The 19540-nt window shown below is 35.3% G+C and overlaps 1 protein-coding gene and 1 pseudogene across 1 annotated transcript; both read right to left on the bottom strand.

Annotated features, from left to right (window-relative positions):
- Positions 1-1817: 1817 nt before the first annotated feature.
- LOC120161961 (putative cysteine-rich receptor-like protein kinase 23) lies at positions 1818-5123 on the bottom strand. The gene is made up of 7 exons (XM_039172160.1): positions 4012-5123; positions 3551-3685; positions 3290-3471; positions 2890-3100; positions 2540-2777; positions 2290-2440; positions 1818-2211 (listed from the first exon to the last, which is right to left on the bottom strand). Exons 1-7 carry the CDS (start codon positions 5096-5098, stop codon positions 1900-1902), a joined length of 2316 nt encoding a protein of 771 aa, XP_039028091.1. The 5' UTR covers positions 5099-5123; the 3' UTR covers positions 1818-1899.
- A 1077-nt stretch (positions 5124-6200) lies between these two features.
- LOC120161565 lies at positions 6201-13905 on the bottom strand (annotated as a pseudogene).
- Positions 13906-19540: the final 5635 nt, after the last annotated feature.

The raw sequence follows: 19540 nt of genomic DNA, 5'->3' as shown, positions 1-19540 counted from the left end.
ATATTTGGCTAAATATCAGATTATCCTTATATTATTAGAGAAGATGAGGTAAACATTGTTTTCATATTCATAGGTGTTAAAGCTTGGTAGCACTCTGACTTCATGTATTATCTGATACACATTATAATGTGTATATTATGCATAAGATTAATAAAATAATTATGGATGACGTTAGATCATAAATATGAAACATAAGATGCTGACAGTATAAAAATTTTAGTGGTCAAGTTCTTAAAATTCGTAATAATGGAGAATAAATATTTTATTACCTCCATTGATGATAAAAAAAATATTGCTATGTGTATTTGCTAAAGCAACAAAAGTGAAATTATATAGAAAAATATTTTCTTTAAATATAAAGTTGAAAACCAACTTAAAATATTAAGATGATAATAAGTGATTGTGTAGATTATGATATTATTCATGAAGTGATATTAGTGTGCTCTCCTAGAGTAAATAGAGTAGCAAAGCGGAAGAGCTGAACCTTAAAGGAAACAATAAAAGCAATGCTAGAAAGTTCTGGGTTATCACAGAACATGTGGAGAAAGGAGAAGTTGTTCTATCAACTAATTTCCTTTTAAATAAGATTCACACAAAAGAAAAAAAGATAAGACACCATAGAGTTATAAAAAGGTCCAAAACATGTTCATACAAACACTTGAAAATGTGGGGTTGTCTTGAGAAGGTAATGACTCCATTACCAAAACAACTGAAAATAGGTCCTAAACGATGGATTTATATTTTCTTTGACTATTTTATTATCTTAGAAGGGTAGATTGATGCTAGTTGAAATTTGATATTCAAGATATCAACGACACAAGTGAATATGTTTCACATCGGGAAGAGAAGCCATGTCATGGAAATTCTTAAGAAAACGTTGATAATCAAATTTACAATGGAGTCTGAGTTTGTAGCTCTAGATGAGTCTAAAGAATAAGCTGAATGGATTTAAAATTTCTTAGAAGATATTCCTGAATGGCTTAAACATGTGCTCCTAACATGCATATATTGTGACTGGCATAAAATTTTAAGTATAATGGTAAGTCAGATATGTGCGTCGTCGACACAATACCATAGGTAACTGATCTCAAATAGCATTATCTCTATTGATTTTGTAAGATCAAAGGATAACATCGTGTATCCACTAACTAATGAGTTAAATTAAGATCAAGTTGTGAAAACATCCAAAAGAACGTGACTAAAGCCCATGAAATTTAAAGGCTTTATGTGAAGTAAAACCCTGTCTAGTTGATTGGAGATCTTAAGATCTAAATTCAGAGAGAGAACCTAATTGCATAAATCATGTACGGTCACTGTGGGGTTTCTTATCCCAAATTCGTTCCTATGATGTAAACAACGATCAAAGTGATATAGGCTAAGCAAAGCTTTTAATGACCATTGTGTGCTTCAGTGAGCCAAGCAACATAAATCACCTATGTGAGAGTGAAATGGGACCGCTTTAAGGAGACTTTTGGATATAGTTTTTTCAAACTCTTGTAGAACCAGGCGATTTCCATGGCTTTAAAGACATACCCATGAAAACTAAATTCTTGTCAGAAAAGTAGTTATATGAAGTATGTCATCGTTTACATAAACAACATAGTTGTTCAAAGACATCATGTCTACTGGTTAGTCAATACAGTAAATATATTGTCACAAGGGAAGTTCAAAGGACACATTCATATCCTATGCAACTATCGATCGTAGAGTTTATCATCATACTGAGTTAAAATGGTTTTGCTAAATCATCAATTTTATTCATGTAGAGAAATAATGTTTTTGTACAACATAAATCAACTCGACTAACCCCAACACCATTAATATCTGCAACTGCATGATCAAAGATTAGTAAAAACATATTTCTTATACTTAAATGTGTGCAAATACGTTCACATTCTGTCATCGAGGTGCCACTTGGGTTATCGACGCATCATTGACAGAAAAAACATTCTTCCTCTCTGTGCCTATACTTTTTCTATCTTCATCTCTTATAACTGAATATGCAGGCTTCTTAGGTGTAGAGATTGCAACACTTCTTTCGTTCTTGAGAATCGCGGAAACTTCCACCATAGACGGTCTATCCGCAGCATTTTCCTGCACACATAGCAGTGCCACTTGCATACATGTAATGAGCTTACACGACGAAGATGAATCGTCCAGTGACGCATCGAAAAACTCTGTTCCTCGACCTTGTTTCCACAATTCATAAGCCTGGATATCATTTCGACATTATGCATTTCCGATATTTGTGCCATGAAAAGGAAAAATGGGTGCCTCAAAGTTACTTACAAATTCAAGGAGATGCAAGTTTTCATGGCATCCATAGAGATTGGAATTCCTCTTGCCGCTTATAATTTGCAGAAGTAAAACTCCGAAACTATAAACATCGTACTTGGTAGAGTATATTCCTTTCCTTACATATTCAGGAGGAACGCAGCCACTACATTGAATTGAAGAATTACTAACAAGATATAGATGCAATGGGAGAGATTGGAAAACGATCTGATATGTATTAGTTGACAATATCTGGTTCACTTACTATGTCCCAACAATTCTTCCAGTGTTTGCTTCGAGTTCTTCCTTCTTGAAGAACTTGGCCATGCCGAAATCTGATATTTTCGGGTTCATTTCATCATCTAATAAGATGTTGCTCGCCTTTATATCACGATGAATTATCGTGTAATTCGAGTATTCTTGGAGATATAGAAGCCCTTGTGTAACACCTTCGATTATCGAAACTCGTCTTCTCCAGTCTAACAGATGTCTTCTAAGTGGATCTGCATTGATCAAATGAATAAGCAACACATACTTTAAGCTTAAGAAGTTTAGGACAAGTTAATGAAACCACCAACATGGAATAACATGCCATAAAAATGTTCTTAACAATACCATAGAGGTATAAATCCAAACTTTTGTTCGGCATGAACTCGTAAACCAGCATTTTTTCTTCCTTCTCAGTACAAATTCCCAGAACTCGAACTAGATTCACATGTTGAAGCCTAGCTGTAAGAGTGACCTCGTTTTTGAATTCTTCAAAACCTTGACTCGAGCTCTTCGAGAGCCTCTTCACTGCTATTTCCTGCCCCTTCGGTAACTTTCCCTGTAACATTCACATTGCAGTTAATAGTTCCGAATACCAAGTAAATGTTCAATCAACAGTTAACTTGTTATTTGTTAATAATCAATGAGTAGTTTCATCGTTTGAATGTATTGGAATTTCAGAGGCTCCTGCAGGTAAGCAGCAAACATACAGTTCTCGGAAATGGCTAACAGAGTACTAATTTATTACCTTGTAAACAGGTCCATATCCACCCTCTCCAAGCTTATTCTCATTCGAGAAGTTTTTTGTGGCAGCTTTAATGGTAGAGAATGTCAAAATTTCCAGACTAGGATCACTATTTCCATGCTTTGTTTCAGCTGATATTTTGGTTCTTATCCATGAAACCGACATTTTCGCAACACTCAAAAGCCCTGCAATCGAAACCTTGTTGATTTAACGTATGATTATCATCTCGAAGCATTGCAAATTCACACATGTTCAATAAGTTACCTTGTGATTTGAATATTTTCTTTTGCAGGTAACAGATGATAGCCATCATCAGTAGAAAAATTACAGCAACTGTAACTGGAACAATCACCGATAACTGGTGTTTCTTCTGCTGACTACTAGTGCCTATTCCATAAGCTGTGGAACATTTATATATTATTCATTACATGAATTATAGTACAAGGTTTTGCAATGATTTCAAAACTTCAGCAAAAAAAGATCTGTTCTTTAATATTTTAGCATGCAAAGTTGACAAGACACCCTAATTTTCTACCCTAAAAGCAGTAAAAACTCATTAAAAAAGTCATAGATTATTAAATTAGAAAGCCCTGAAAGTCAAAATATACTAAATAGAGGCAATAAATTGTCAATGTTTGAAATTTCAGTATTTCTCTACGAATATTGAAGCGTTCTAACATAGAGACCAGAGATTCCATAGAAACTAAGGGAGATAACTATCTTACCAGCTTCTGAAAGCAACCAATTATCGTCACTGGAGAGCTGAAAGGCATAATAACCAAGTAGGCCCTTCACCTTGGCATAAGAAACCTTAGCTTTAATGGCTTCCACATCATCGAAACTGATCCAAATCGATCTCATTTTGCAAATATTCACCCCATAAGTAGAATTATACACCGGTTCAACCCCATAACCATTGTTGCGAATGGATGCTTTAATAAACCAATACGCCATTGAACCATCAATCGTGTTAGCCGGCCCTGAAGCTGCTGAACCAACGCCATTATCACCCGAGTTAACAAGTACCCATCCAAATCCATGGTAAGGCAAACCTAAAAGTAGCTTTTCAGCAGGGAATCCTCTCTTTAACCATTCCCCAATGACAGCATCACTGTTGGCCCTTCCTGATGGGTCATATAAAGCAGCATGAAAACCAGTAAACCTCTCTACTGTTGGCACGTAGTAGTCATATGCAACAATATTGACCCAATCCAAGTTTCGTATTGCAGAATCAATATGATAACTCACTGAGTTGACAATTGGCAAGCCATAAGCCGACATAGTTAATAGCAACTGAGTCTTACCAGAGTTTCTTGACTCAGCAACTACCTCAGCTCTCCACTCATCCAATAAAGCACCCAAACTGCTCATATTGGTGCCATTTATGGGCTTATTAACCCCATAAAGGTCTAAACCATGAAAACCATAAAGCCTGGCTATTTTGATTGAAGATTCAATGAAAGATTTCCTATGGGAAGTTTGATTAATCATCAAAGAGAAGGTGGTCGACTCGGTTCTTCCGACCCAAATGGATAAGAGAGTAGTAACCGAGGGATTCTTTAGTTTTACAGTATTTGTGAAGTCAGAGACAGGTTGTTGATTTGAGGCGTTGATAAAAAGCTGATAGGAGGTTGAGTTTACATAAGCAAAACCGCAAAAGAGATGAGTGAAAAGGGCAGATTTTATATCAGAAATAGGAAGGGTGCCGCTAGGTACCCAGTAACCAGCTTTGATCCATGTTTTTGAGCCAAGGCTTTGTTTAAATGAGATAAACAGCAAGAGGAGGAAGAAGAAGATGGTTTTAGAAGCCATTGGAAAAGTAATCTCTTGTCTAGAAAGTATGCATGAAAGTTTATTAGTCTGTAAAGCAAGATCTATACGTTTAGATTACAGGAGAAAACTAAAAATTGCTTTTCCACTATTCTTGTATGATAATGACGCATAAATCTTGCTTTGAAAGTTGTGTATTTTTGCGTGTGGGCAATTTCATAGCAGAAAACATATGTTTTCATGCTGCTGACGAAAAATCAAAGTATTTGAATATTGCAACGAGAGAAGAAACTAACCTGATTTCTGACCATTATGAAGTTGAATTTTAAGAGTCAGAGCGAGCTTTCATACGAAGAAAGAAAACCCGGACTTTACCATTTTCAATGCTTGCCGATTTCAAAGTTTATTGACTAGTGAAGCTATTTAGGGGGTGAGTAATGGGAATGCTATTTTATAATTTAAGTTTTATTTGAAATTTCAGCGAATCAAGTTAAATAAAAGAAATTTGAGTCAAATTATTTGAGTTTTTGTTTAAATTTAATTGTAGATATTTATAATGTTATAGTATAGATTGATTCTAATTTAAATAATTTTCTATAACAATATACGATATACATATATTTTTTCATATGTAATATAAATATATAATGTAAAGTTAAGATCATATTTTGTTTTTGCATTTTTAATCGTCATTTAATAGAAAATCGTCGTCATCAACTTGCATTAGGTATTATTTGATGACCACAGATGGAAATTAGAGAATATGAAACAGGAACTGTTTAAGAAACAAAGAGCAGAATTTAACAATCATTGCATGAATAAGTACTGGCAGTTTGGAAGGAGATGATTGAAAAAAGTAACTCCTTTTCATCACTAATTGGTTAACTTGTTTCTCAAGTACAAAAGGAGCTCTCCACACCGATTGTCAAAATTTAAGAAATGTAAGAAAAGCAATTAAATATGAGAAATTTGATATAATCTAATCCAGCTAAGGTATACTAATACAAATAAAGGTATCAACCTTTCGTCCATGCCAAAACCTTTAGTATCTCCTCCAATCATTGCAAGTGCAAAGTCTCTTCTTATCTCCTCAATGTTCAGCACCAGGTTTTTCTTCAAACTTCAAAGCTATCAGCATTGAAAGTCATAAGCATCAGAACAAGTTCCTCATCCATGATGCTGCCAACTTTACACAAGCCAGAAAGGTACTGAATATTTTATCAGGTGTGATCCTCGTCGCACCCGGATTAGTAATCGGATGAACTCATCTCAATTTGACTCTTAACGGAATATGTGCCACCATTTTTTACCAGTTTAATGTTACATTACATATACACATGGCTTTGGAAAGATAAAAAGAGTACATGGCAGCAGCTTTGTTACAATAGCATATGAGGTATGATGGTAACTGTGGTAAATCTCCATCCTGGGAATCATATAGTGACCACTTCAAAATATGGGGCACAGGACCTTTGGGGTCAAACAGTTTAAAATCAGAGCCAGCATAGCAAAAATGTAGGTTGCTTATTCCACTATTAGTTGCTGACCCACCTTCGTTTACATGCAGGCCTCTCATGTTTAATCTCTGAATCTACAGGGGTTTCATTCTTGACTGAAGGTTGTGTCTCGCTCTCTGTCTTTATTTCCGGGGCATCTTTTTCCCTAGGCATTGGAAGTTTGAACCTCTCACTTTGCTTTTTCAGTTTCTCAACAGTGTCAAGGTGCTGGTCCTCCAATGGTCTTGTATCAGCATCCTTGATCTCTGGCTCATTAACATATTTATTGTCAGACAGGGGAGGATAGTGGTTCTCAGCAAGCTCAACCGATTTACCAGGTCCATCTGCAATTTTGTTAGATTCAGAAGATACCTCATTATTAATCTTGTCAATCTACTTGAACTTCAAGGAATCTGATGACTTGCTGTTGATATTGTCATCCTTCTCAGTATGGCTAGTCCAACTTTCCAATTTGGAGTGCTGTTCGTCATCCAAAGAAACATCTTCAAAGAAACATCTTCACTATGTTTTCTGGAAGAGTTATGACGTATTTGGTTCTTCTCATCACTTTTCAAGCCCTAAGCAAGGCAAACAGTAATAATGATGATGATAACGACAATAGATGAACTAACCATTTTCTTTCAGAAGTACAACCTTTACAATATTAATATGAAAGTAGAAATAAGAGTAATTTTGTCTATAGAGGTAAAGAAGAGTTCATGAGGAATATAAGTTACTCTCAAGTCTCAATCTAAAAGTAATAACCGGGACATGAGAACTGTGTTGGTACCGAGAACCGACACACAGTCCTCCAAATTCTTAACAGATGTTTCAAAAACAACAATGATAGAGTAATTAAAACCAAAACCTCTAATTTTGAAGAAACTGCATCATCTTTCAACAGAAGACTTAGTATGTACAGGTATAGGCACATTTCCAGAAAATGCAGTGGGGTTTTTCTCCCTGCCAATAAAGAAACATTATGTCCTTGAGTCTATGAAACATACCGTTTCATTGTTGTGACCACTTAAATCTTCTTGGCTTTTCCGGGAAGAACTCAAAGTGATTGTATTCCCAGGTACAGAATCTCTATTCTTCCTAGTGTTTTCTTTGTGTTTCTTCTCATGCCCCTTTAGGCTATCTGAAGCATTGACAGCACGGTCACTCTGAGTGTTTGACCTTTCCTGCCTGGATTTTCTCTCATTGTTACTAAATTGGTGTCCACGAGCATATAAATCTTCATGCCCTCTTTGACTTTTGTCATCATCATTCCAATCCCTTCTTTTCACCAGTTCACTGCGGCGTACTGTCTCTTTGAGTTGGTATTCTTTTTCAGAAACTTTATATTCATCCTTTCCCCTGGTATGGCCAACCCAAGCTTTGTCTTCTGAACGACGACCGCTCCTCATATTACCTCGTCCTTCTTCTCTCTCCCGTTTTGATAAACTTCCATCATGGGATTGCTTTAGCCTATCCCATCCATCTCTCTCCCGCTGCCTCTCAACCCTCTCTCTGTGCAACCAAACTTCATCCTTGTGCCGAGCTGACTGATGTTCTTCAAAATTATCTCGTATTCTTAGTTGCTCATCTCTCCTACGCGGGTCTAAGATTTCGTCTCTTTCTCGTTTCCTGCGACTGCTGCTGGATTCTCTAGGTCCATGCATGATGCCCTCTTTGTCAGCATGGTCCCTCTTCAGATACTCCTCATCTTTCCTTCTTTTGCTGTGGTAATCATTAGCTGCTTCATACCTACTCTTCAAATTATCATCTCTTTCCCTATGTCTCGCACTGACATCCTTATAACTGCCATTGTCCGATTGTCGTCTAGGTGGACAATCATCTTTGTGACTCCAATCACTTTCTCGAACCTTAGCCCTGTTCCTAGAACCCATTCCATTATCACAATCTCTCTTTTCCTTAAGTCCCCAGTTCTATTTTTCCTGCCATAAAGATCATCTTCCCTCCACTGCAAAGTACCATCAGGGTTTTCACTCTCTCTTCTCTTCGGCTAATAAAGCCTTCTGTTTCAACACGCATATTATGTGACAAGCTAGCATCGAAGTCTCTAAGAGGATATGAATCATCTCCTGATTTACCTGCCATGCGATTTCTTTCAATGTCATGTCTCCCATCACGATCATTTCTACGAAAAATCTGATCATGTTCATGAAGATGCTTCTTGACAATCCCAATGCAAGAATGTTCACCTTGAACAACTTCATCCTCAGCACCATCTAGCCACTTCTGATAATCTCTGCTGCTGCCAGATCTTGCTGTGCTGTTTTCACTACTTCTTGCAACCCTAGAATCCTCATCCTCGTCAAGTTCTTGAAGCTTCCATTGCTCTACTTCAGATCTTATTTTTCCAGTTTTCATGGGATTAAGTGAACTCTCATCTTTATGGGTGCCACTTATTACCTCGTCCTTTACTGTATCAGGGCTTCCATCAGCTGACTGAAGTTCTTCATCAACATCATCCTTGCACTCCACACTTAACTCCCTGGGATCTCTAACGAGAGGAAATTTATCATCCATGCTTTCAACAGATTCTTCCTCATCGGTATCATTTACATTATCCTGTTTACCATGAATAGGTGTCATGCTTGGGGATTTCTTACGTGCTCTTCTGTGCCGATTCCTGTGTCAAGGAGAGGATTAATAAAATTTAGTCATGGGGATGTCATATTACCATCTAATTATATGCTAAACATCAAGCTAAGAAAACCATAAAGGCATAAACTTCATAGTTTATCATAACAGCAACAGGGATTCGTTTCTCTTCACAGCCAAAAATTGAAAAAAGTATATCCATCTCCATTAGTTACACCTATGGAGAGGGCAATTTGATTAGTCAATGATAATAAGGAATAGCTACCAGTTTCATCCATTTTCAAACTGGCCATCTTGAGTAGCATTTATTTTCTCTCTCTGGATAAATAGAATATTACCACATCATCCTCTCTTTAAGAAACCCACAATCCTCCAAGTTCCTTCACTTTTCAGGGAACATGAAAGTATGTTTACTTGAACTTCTAAAACAAGGAAACTAATTTATCAATTTCACTATAATTAATTATCAGTTTATGACAACTATATCCAGAATTTTTCTCTTAGTTGAAAGATTTAAGCAGAAATCTGTATAAATTAGAACAATAAAATCAGAAATGTCAAGAAAGCAACAATATTGATTTTAAATAATTCTATGAGCCTTATCCAAAAGAAATGTCAATAAATTAATTAAATTTTAATTTTCATACCTCTCATCATGAGGGCTGCCAGAGTTTTCACTAGGATCCATAGGACCCTGACCCCTAGATCCAGGACTATATGGACCTGATGCTTCCACAGGGAAAGGCAAAGCTCTGTTTTCATGCACATTATTGAGAACAAAATTCAAAGTCCTTTCAACTAGCTCCTTTTGATTTTTACTATTATCTGGAAAACCATTAAAATATTCAGTATCTTTGTGTGCAATCTCAGCCTCAGACGCAAGACCTCCTCTAACATCCTCCATTGGCAGATCATTTTCTGCCCGATCTTCAACACCATTGACTGTGGAGGAATCATCATCTAGGGTATCTTGACAAACAATCTGTTTAAACAATTGAGAGTTAAACAAGTTTGCATAAGCAGCAAACAGATACTAAATAAGAGTTGAGCTAAGTGCAATTGAAACAAGGTTTGACAGTTAACCTCAATAATTGCATCTGAATCACGGAGACGAGGTGGCCGAGTGTCAATGGAAGGGAGGCGTTCCCCAGAACCTCCCTCCACTTGTATTGGTCTTCCAGTTGGCTGGTACAGTTAAAAAATTATTGAATAGATATAAAGGAATTGCGCAAAAGGTCTAGAATACATGAGATCATTCATTACACATGATAACATACTTTGTTGATAATTGGACACCAAATAAGTATGATTGAAGTATCTAGACATCTAACAGGATTGCTTTTATAATTATAATGCATGCAATGAAAAACCAGCAAATGAAGCTTACTAGCAGCGCCGGTCGCATTCGAGCAGCTCCTTTTGTCATGTCATTTTGTCCGCCATCTGAGTTTACAGTATTAGAAGCACCAGCTGTAACCACTTGCCCAGTTGCTGCTGCCAATTCTGGAGGCAAATTTGGATCATAATCCTAAGAGAAACCAAGAAAGAAATGCCCTCAATGGCAATAGCAAAACTGCAGAAGCCAAGCCACAGATCCAAATATTTTACTCTTAAAAGGAAACATTTTTCCAGATATAAAACACCAAATTACCTGCTTTGTTCTCCCACTTTCATAAACTCGAATTTTACTTTGCATGGTTGTCTCCAGGCGGCGTTGTTCCTGCAATATATTACAATCCAACCCCTTAGACATTAGTTCCCATAGTATTGAATGAAGAAATCATTGAAAATGATTAATTACCAGTTGTTTGCAATAATCTTTCCAGCTCTCCTCGTTTAGACCAAAGTTGAAGAAGTCAGAGAGATCAATACCAGGATATTTCCATGGCTTTTCCTCAAAACTGTCAATGTCGACATCGAATATAGTCCTGAAACCACATAGTATCAGTAAAAATTAGGCAGGCAAAAAAACAGTGAAACTAAAATCATTCATACATGATATTAGGAGAATGAAACATAACAAGCATTACAGAAGCCAAAGGCATTTTAGAGCAAGTCAACTTTTTCTACATTATCAGCTTCTAAAAGACAAAATAAAATGATTTAGTACAACAAGATCAAAATTAACACCATCAACTACATTGAATAATAGTGATAAAAAACTACCGTTGAATAAAAATATAAATATAGAAAATTAAGCAATTACTTGTGAGAAGGAAGTGTGAAATCCAGCCCGCCACCAAAACCTCGCCCCGCCATGTTGTTACCCCAGCCAGGCGCTCCAAAATTAGGATGGAAACCTTTTGGCATGGGAAGACCAGCTTTCATTCCTGATGGTCTCCAATCACCTCTACCACGACCAGCCATTGCACCCATAATTGGAGAAACCTGACCTGAGGCTCCTCCAGAACCACCTGCAGTGGCTCCAGGCATTGGTGCTGCACCAGGCCTTACATACTGCCATGTAGTATAAAATAAATCATGGCATTAATCAGAAATCAAAGTGAACAAGCAGGCATAAGACCGGAATAAAAGAAATGGAATGATCATACAGCGAAGCAAATTTTTTTCTCCTCTACAAAAGTTACAGTTTGCAACAGACAATCAGTCAATGAGAACCTAATCATACACACATCAAACTTTCCATAGGATAACACATTCTAGTTTTAAGGTTCATTTTAAGTTAAAGAAACTGCCAAATCAAAATTTCTTAAGCTAAATAAGAAATGCACTTTATAGCATGCATCAAGAAACAAGGAAATCAGATGACACTCCAATTGTAAGATAAAGCTAACAATGTAATAAGCCAAAAGAAGGCATAAGTGGCACATGAACAGCTTATAATATAATTAACGACGTTGCAGAAGAATATAAGAGCGACCAAGATGTCCATTACAATAACAAGTCTCAAGTTGGAAATAACTTAAAACTCCATAACCAATGACAAGGTTTGGGTTAATTGCTTGAAAATGGTTTCGAACATGAAAACAAACACAGTATCGACAAATTTTAGCAGTTGACTTGAATTTGTACTTCAATAAACAGAAAACATTTTGCGTTCAATTTCTTTCACTACCAGGCTGTTTGCACTTTTCCTTTACAGAAGTATCTGGAGTTGCTCTTGAGCACAAATTACTCAACACAGAGATAAAGAAAAAATTCAGAACATAATTTTTCATCTTCAACAGATCCTACAGAGAATTATTGGTGTAGGAGACAGTTAAAGATCAACAGAAATATCTTCACATATCATATCTGAAAAGGCATTAACTGTGGTTGTAGTTGTGTACCTAATCTATGAACGTTTTACTAATGAGACCATTAACTAATGTGCCCCAGAACGTTCAGAGATTAAAACTTATGACCGAACTTTCTTCTTATTTCTTTTTTTTTTTAAAAGTTGTCTAGTTCAAGTTTAGGATCAGAGGAAAGATTAATTAAAGAGCCCTTTCTTCCAACTAACAAGTTAGAATTGCATCAGCCGACGATACATGAAAAATGTTTGAATCCTTTTGAAGTAAGCCAGCGTTGGAGTGAAACAGAAACGTACTCCTATTAGTATCGATAGAAGTGCTTCTGGGCCTGCCACGAGCAAAACCAAAGGCTCGCCAAATGGAAGGACAGTAATTGAACGTTATGAACTTCAATATTTAAGTATGATATCAAAAAAGAAAACATCGCAATGTAATCACCAGTCAAATCTTCGGACTATTATTTATAATTTCAATCTGTAAAAGTTTACAAACCGATAACTATACTAAATTAATCCCGATGATTCATCAAACAATCGGGGCATATGAAAAACAAAAACCCCTTTTCTTTACGAGGTGTTTCCAATTTGTTTGATTTAACAAGAACAACACCATCAACATGTTAACACACTGACCTTAAACTGAGAATGAAATGGATGGTACCCATGACTGCTGTACCCAATTTTCGGAGCAAGGACGATTCCTCCGCCGGCATCGCCAATCTTCCCTGCTTCTCCGCCTTCTTTCTTCTCCCCATCCGCTACCTTCCCTCCTTCGGTCCATTCTTGCTCCCCAATCCCTTGGTTAGCATCTCCATCAGCCAGAAGAACAAGCTGGCCCCCATCTTCGTCGTCGTCATCTTTGCCCATCATTCCTCCTGTTTCCATATTCATCGGAACTTGGGGGATGTCGTTTAATACTATCTGTAGATCATCTTCACTGTCACTATCCCAATCATCCCTTTCTCCATCGGCTTCCGCTTGACTACCTTGAATTCTGTTATCGTTATCTTCCTGGCGAACCGCTTCAGTTAAACCCGGGATTAACGGATCATTTGAGCCGATATCCTCAATTCCATTACCAAGCCCCTTTTCAATATCAAACACAACCTCTTTTTCATGTTCCGGTCCTTGTTTAGAATCCAGAACCTTTGATTCGTGAGCAGAATCGGTGGAAGGGATCGAATCCGGAGCTGCACCAGCAGGGACAGCTAGAGGAGGAAGAGATTTAAAGGAGGGTAGAATTTGAGATTGATGGTTGAGATCGATCGGAAGGTGGCGAAGTGTGGGTGCAGGAGAAGGCTGGTGTGGCTGCGGGGCAACGGATGCCGACGACGATGTCGTCGTCGATGTTGATGAGAATGGCATGAGAACGTCCGAGTAAAGATCTCCGAACTCATCGTCTTCTTCCATCGGAATTCCTTAAAAAAAATTGAAAGCCAAGAGAGAGAGGTTATGGAAAGGTTTTTGATTATGTTTGGTTTGGTAACGTAGGCGTACTTTCTTCCTTCTGCTCTGATTGGGGTTTTCAGTAGGGGAGTTCATTAATTGGTTAAAATTTAATTTTATTAACTAATTGATTATTAAAATATTTGGCTAATAAATATTAATTTTTTCTTAAATTTGATTATCAAATAATATATTTAAAATCAATCAATTAATCAAAATTATAATATATAATGAATATCTTTTAAAATTTTAAACTAAAATCACATCAATAAGCGATAACTCATTATATTTAAAACTGAATATTTATATTTTAATCTCATTATCAAGTCCAATTAATGACCATAAATGAAAAAATATCTAACAAAATACACTTATTTTTATTTTATTGCTACTTAAATTTTTATTTGAATCAAAACTACAAGTATTGATTCGGTTAATAGTTAAAATATTTAAAATTTTATTAATTTCATTTTAAATAATTCAATTTAATTATTAATCGAACCAATTATTCAAATCTCACGTGTGTAACATGGTGATTGATAGCCTAACGAAATTGCTTGCGCTCAATCATTATTAATCTCTCTACTTGCTTCAGCTTTTATTAATGTTCAACATTCCGTATTTAATTCTTTGACTCGATGTATCCCTCCAATTTAAAAAAAATAAATTAATTTTTAGGTATGTTATCAAAAGTAAAGGTATTTTAACTATTTTAAACTTTAACAAAAATAAATAAATGTTCAAATTACTTTTTGTCTTAATTTTTTTTTTATATTTTACCAAAACGGATGACTAATATTGTACTTTATTATATTCCAAGGTCGAAACGTTAATGTTCATAAAAAAATTATCATCCAATTATTACTTGACACGTGATATAAAATTTAATTGTATTTTATTTTATCAAACTAAAAAACCTTAATTTTTTTTTAAAAAATTAAAATTCCCAATTTCATAAAATTCCCTTAAATTTCTAAAACTTCATTTGTTGATATTGAGCGGCTCTTCGTCGTTGCAACAATTAAGTCTTCCCCTCTCATCGCAAGGTACAGTTCACGACATCTCTTATTTGTTTGTCGAGTTTATCATTCGTGATACTCAGTCTTGATCGTCGCTCGTTCGTGGTACTTTATTTGTTGATTAAGGTGATATAAGAGTGTGATAATCAGTAATAAGAGTTTGACGATGAAAGTGTTAGGAAGTGGTTATTGATTTGATGATGACAAATGAGATTTGACGATTTTAATAAAAAAAATTATAGATTTTATGGAGAATTGAGAAAATTAAGGATTTTATGATTTGTTAAAAAACAAAAGAAATAAAGAATTAGATCATGCGCTATGAATTCGTTAGGTGACAAAATATTTTGTAATGGATGTTAACGATTTGATCTTTAAGATGATAAAAAAAATTAGAGAAAATAACTTCAGTGACCAAAAATCTTAGATAATATATTATTTTGATCATTTTTTTTTTGGATTTACGAAAATGACCAACAAAATCGCAATGCGATCTCTAATTCGCATTGCGATCTCCACTATCGCAAATTCGCGTTGCGATAGTTGAAAATCGCGTTGCGATTTTTCATTTCACGTTGCGATAGTTGAAAATCGCGTTGCGATTTTCCATTTCGCGTTGCGATAGTCTACAGTTGTCGTTGCGATTTTCCAAATTCGTTGAAAAAAAAAGATTTTGTTTCTTAAGAATTTTCTCTAAAAAAAATAATATCCGCGCGGACGTGTCGAAGACACGTATTACCACGACCACGACCACGACCCGACCCGAGACGAGATGGACGGCGGTGCGCGAGAGTCCCCCTTGTTCTCTATCACTCAACAAGGAAGTGAGAAAGCCAAGCCTTAAATATCATTCTCAATAGTGTTTCCAATACAATATGGGATTGAGCATTACCAACACTTGTTTCCAATATAATGTGATTATTCAGGAAACAATTAACAATCATGCACTTTAAAACAACTGAATCAACAACCAATTGCATTAGTATTATACGATTAAATATGTCATAATTAAAAGTCAATCTACAATCAATCGCGATTATTGCAATTTTAAGCAAAACATTCAAAAATAATATCACTATTTAAGGCTCAATCCCACATAGTATTGGGAACAAGTGTTGGTAATGCTCAAATCCCACATAGTATTGGAAACACTATTGGGAATGGTATTTAAAGCTTGGTTTTCCCACTTTCTTGTTGAGTGATAGAGAACAAGGGGAACTCTCGCGCGCCGCCGCTGTCGTCGTCTGTCTCGTCTCGGGTCGGGTCGTGGTCGTGGTCGTGGTCGTGGTAATACGTGTCTTCGACACGTCCGCGCGAATACTATCTTTTTAGAGAAAATTCTTAAGAAACAAAATCTTTTTTTTTAACTATCACAACGAATTTGGAAAATCGCAACGACAACTGTAGACTATCGCAACGAATTTGGAAAATCGCAACGACAACTGTAGACTATCGCAAAACGCAATTTTCAACTATCGCAACGCGAAATGGAAAATCGCAACGCGATTTTCAACTATCGCAACGCAAAATGCAACGCGAATTTGCGATAGTAGAGATCACAATGCGAATTAGAGATCGCATTGCGATTTTGTTGGTCATTTTCGCAAATCCAAAAAAAAGTTGGTCAAAATCGTATATTATCTGGGATTTTTGGTCACTATCGCAATGCGAATTAGAGATCGCATTGCAATTTTGTTGGTCATTTTCGCAAATCCAAAAAAAGTTGGTCAAAATCGTATATTATCTGAGATTTTTGGTCACTGAGGTTATTTTCTCTAAAAATAATGTTAGGCAAGTTCTTCAAAAAGGCAAAAAAATCTAAGTAAAAATATATTTATTTTTTGATTAGGTCTTATATTTTTTAATATTGGTTACTGTTAGGATTTTCGGAAGCTCGAATCGACAACCGGAATGGTTTGCAAATAGGGGTCGGATCGGTTTTGTGTTTAGGGAGTAAGGAGATTGAAAGATAGAAAATTGCACAGCGATTTAGAGTGGGTCGACTTTCTCAACCAAAGTCTACATCCACTACCTTAGCTCCTCACCAAGGATTTTCCAACAAATTCACTAATTTGTTATTTCTTTTGAGAACAAAGAGATAACCTTACAACTCCCTAGTTTTTCCGGACTAAACTATAACATTTCCCCTTTACAAAATGATAAAATAAGTAAACAATAAAACCTCTCTAAGGTAGGTGTTTACAAGATTGAGCTCACAAGAACAAAATATTTACAAGAGAAAGATGAAATAAGAATGAAAAAGTGTTTGATTGCTTGGATAGTTGTTCTCTTGCTTCTTCAAGTGTCTTTAGCGTGTATTTATAGCTTGGAATGTGTTTGAAGTCGTATATAGTCGTTGGGGATGTTTTGAAGTCGTTTGAGGATGAGAAACAATTAATAAAATAGCTTGGAGCGTGGGGGGAATCTTTTCCCCTGGGGGAATCGGTACCCCTGGGAGAATCTGTACCCCCTGGACAATCTGATTTTTCTTGAAACCCTTTAAAAATAAAATATTTTTGGCTCGATTAAGGCTCGAAATACTTTGTAAAATTGTTTTAAAATAGTTTAAGTATAAAACACAATTTTACACTTTAGTAAGGATTAAAATGAACTTTGAAAGACTTGTAGTAATATTTTGATATTCGAATAATTATATCAAATATACTTAGAAAATCATTTGCAAAATCTTAAAATTCATTTGTTATATCGAAACATCAAAATGTTTTCAACAATCCCCCTTTTTGATATAACAAAACATTTGAGTAATTTTAAGATTTTGAATTCAAGTTTGAAATTACTCCCTCTTACTTTAACACTTCTCCCCTTTAAAACACCTGAACACTTCTCCCCTTTTTGTTAAATCAAAAAGACTCTAATCTTTTAAAGTTCAAAATAACTTTGGAGAGTAAGTAGTAAATTTGACATTTTAAAAATCATTTGAAAAAATTAAAGCTCCCCCTCAATAAATGAATTCCAAATAAAATTTAGCTTTAAGAACAAGACACTTAAACAAAATTGAATTTCAACAAAGAATAACAAACATGTTAGTAGCACATGAAATTCAATATATCCAAGACTAAAATACTTTATGCAATATCAATTGTTGAAATTTGATATCAATACCAATTGTAAAATTAAGTGCATATGCATAAAGTTTTCCAAAACTGTTATACATTTGAAAATTATGATATCAATTTTTAGAGAGATATCATTTTCATTTAAACCACATGCATAAACATTCAAATTTAGGTCAAAAATTTTAAAATTTGTAAAATCAAAGTATTTGAAAAATTGATATCAATTGTTAGAGAGATATCAATTGCATTAAAACCATTTTTGACCAAAATTTTATTATGATGAACTAAAAATTAATATAACTTTAAAATGTTCATCATAATCATCTTTTCAACATACATGAGATTAAAAAAATGATGCATAATCATTTAAAAACAAAACTCATGCATGCTTAAAATCAAATGAGCAACCAAATAACCAAAATTAAAAGCATTAAGCTTAGAGGTTACTCATTCCTTTTTCATTTGTGGCTAGAGCATCTTGAATATCATCACTCTCATCACCATTGCTCCCACGCACCTACAAGAGACATTTAAGTAGATTTTGGTATCCAAATTGCTTTGGATCCTTGGAAGTTAGTTTTAATGCCCCTTGTTCCTTTCGGAACCCATACTTGCCTAATTTTAAAACGTTTTATTTTCTTCAAAGGACAAGTATGTTCCAAATGACCATGATAATGACAATGTGACCATATTGTCATTATTGAACTAAATGAATTATTTAAAATGATTTATTTTTCTTTTGTTAAGCATTCAAGCTTAACTTTTAAATTAAAATTTTGTTTTTCAAAACTATCAATTTTTATTTTTGAAAGCTCTAAATCCTTTTTCAAAATTTCATTTTGGCTTTCAAAATCTATTTTTGTTTTCAAAAGAAAATCGTTTTCAATTTTAAATTTTGAAATCATTTTCTTATATTTGGAGTTCATGGTCTCAAACTCCGAATATAACATATTAAAAGCATCTTGTAACTCATCAAACGTATATGAATTAAATTCATTTGAGTTAGAAGATACATTGGACTCTTCATAAGCCATTAGAGACACCACCTTTGTTGGTTCTTATTTCTTGTTTCCATGGATTTCCTCGAACTTATTCCAAAGCTCTTTGGCGCTTGAACATGAAGAAATCCCTTTATAGATTTCAAGACCAAATGCACAAAACAACATGTGCATGACCTTGGCATTAAGTTGAGTTTCCTTCCGTTCTTTGTCACTTCGCTTCTTCTCCTTCTTCTTTGGAGAAGAGTAGCCATTCTCGATTATCTCCATACATCAAGATCATTGGATTGGATGAATACCTTCATTAATTTCTTCCAATGATGATAGTTGACTTCATTGAAGTATGGAGGTTTGTCGGTTGGTAGGGAGTCTTCCATGTGGAACGAGCCGGAGGTGGAAGCCATCTTCTCGATTGTGTAGGAAATTAGTAGAGCTTCTTCTAGGACCGTCTCAAGGTGGTTAAACCTTTTTAACGAGTTAGGCTCTGATACCAATTGTTAGGATTTTTGGAAGCTCGAATCGACAATCGGAATGGTTTGCAAAGAGGGGTTGGAACGATTTTGTGTTTAGGGAGTAAGGAGATTG

This window comes from Hibiscus syriacus, unplaced genomic scaffold (assembly GCF_006381635.1).
Source record: "Hibiscus syriacus cultivar Baekdansim isolate YM2019G1 unplaced genomic scaffold, ASM638163v2 tig00111402_pilon, whole genome shotgun sequence".
Classification (NCBI taxonomy): Eukaryota; Viridiplantae; Streptophyta; class Magnoliopsida; order Malvales; family Malvaceae; genus Hibiscus; species Hibiscus syriacus.
This window is presented reverse-complemented; position numbering and strand designations above follow the sequence as displayed.

Bases quoted from the DNA above. Each gene is read 5' to 3' on its own strand.
- LOC120161961 (XM_039172160.1), bottom strand. From the start codon at position 5,098: ATGGCTTCTAAAACCATCTTCTTCTTCCTCCTCTTGCTGTTTATCTCA. The intron at 3,686-4,011 runs GTAAGATAGTTA...AATGTTCCACAG, and splicing joins TTGGTTGCTTTCAGAAGCTG to CTTATGGAATAGGCACTAGT. The intron at 3,472-3,550 runs GTAACTTATTGA...TTTCGATTGCAG, and splicing joins GAAAATATTCAAATCACAAG to GGCTTTTGAGTGTTGCGAAA.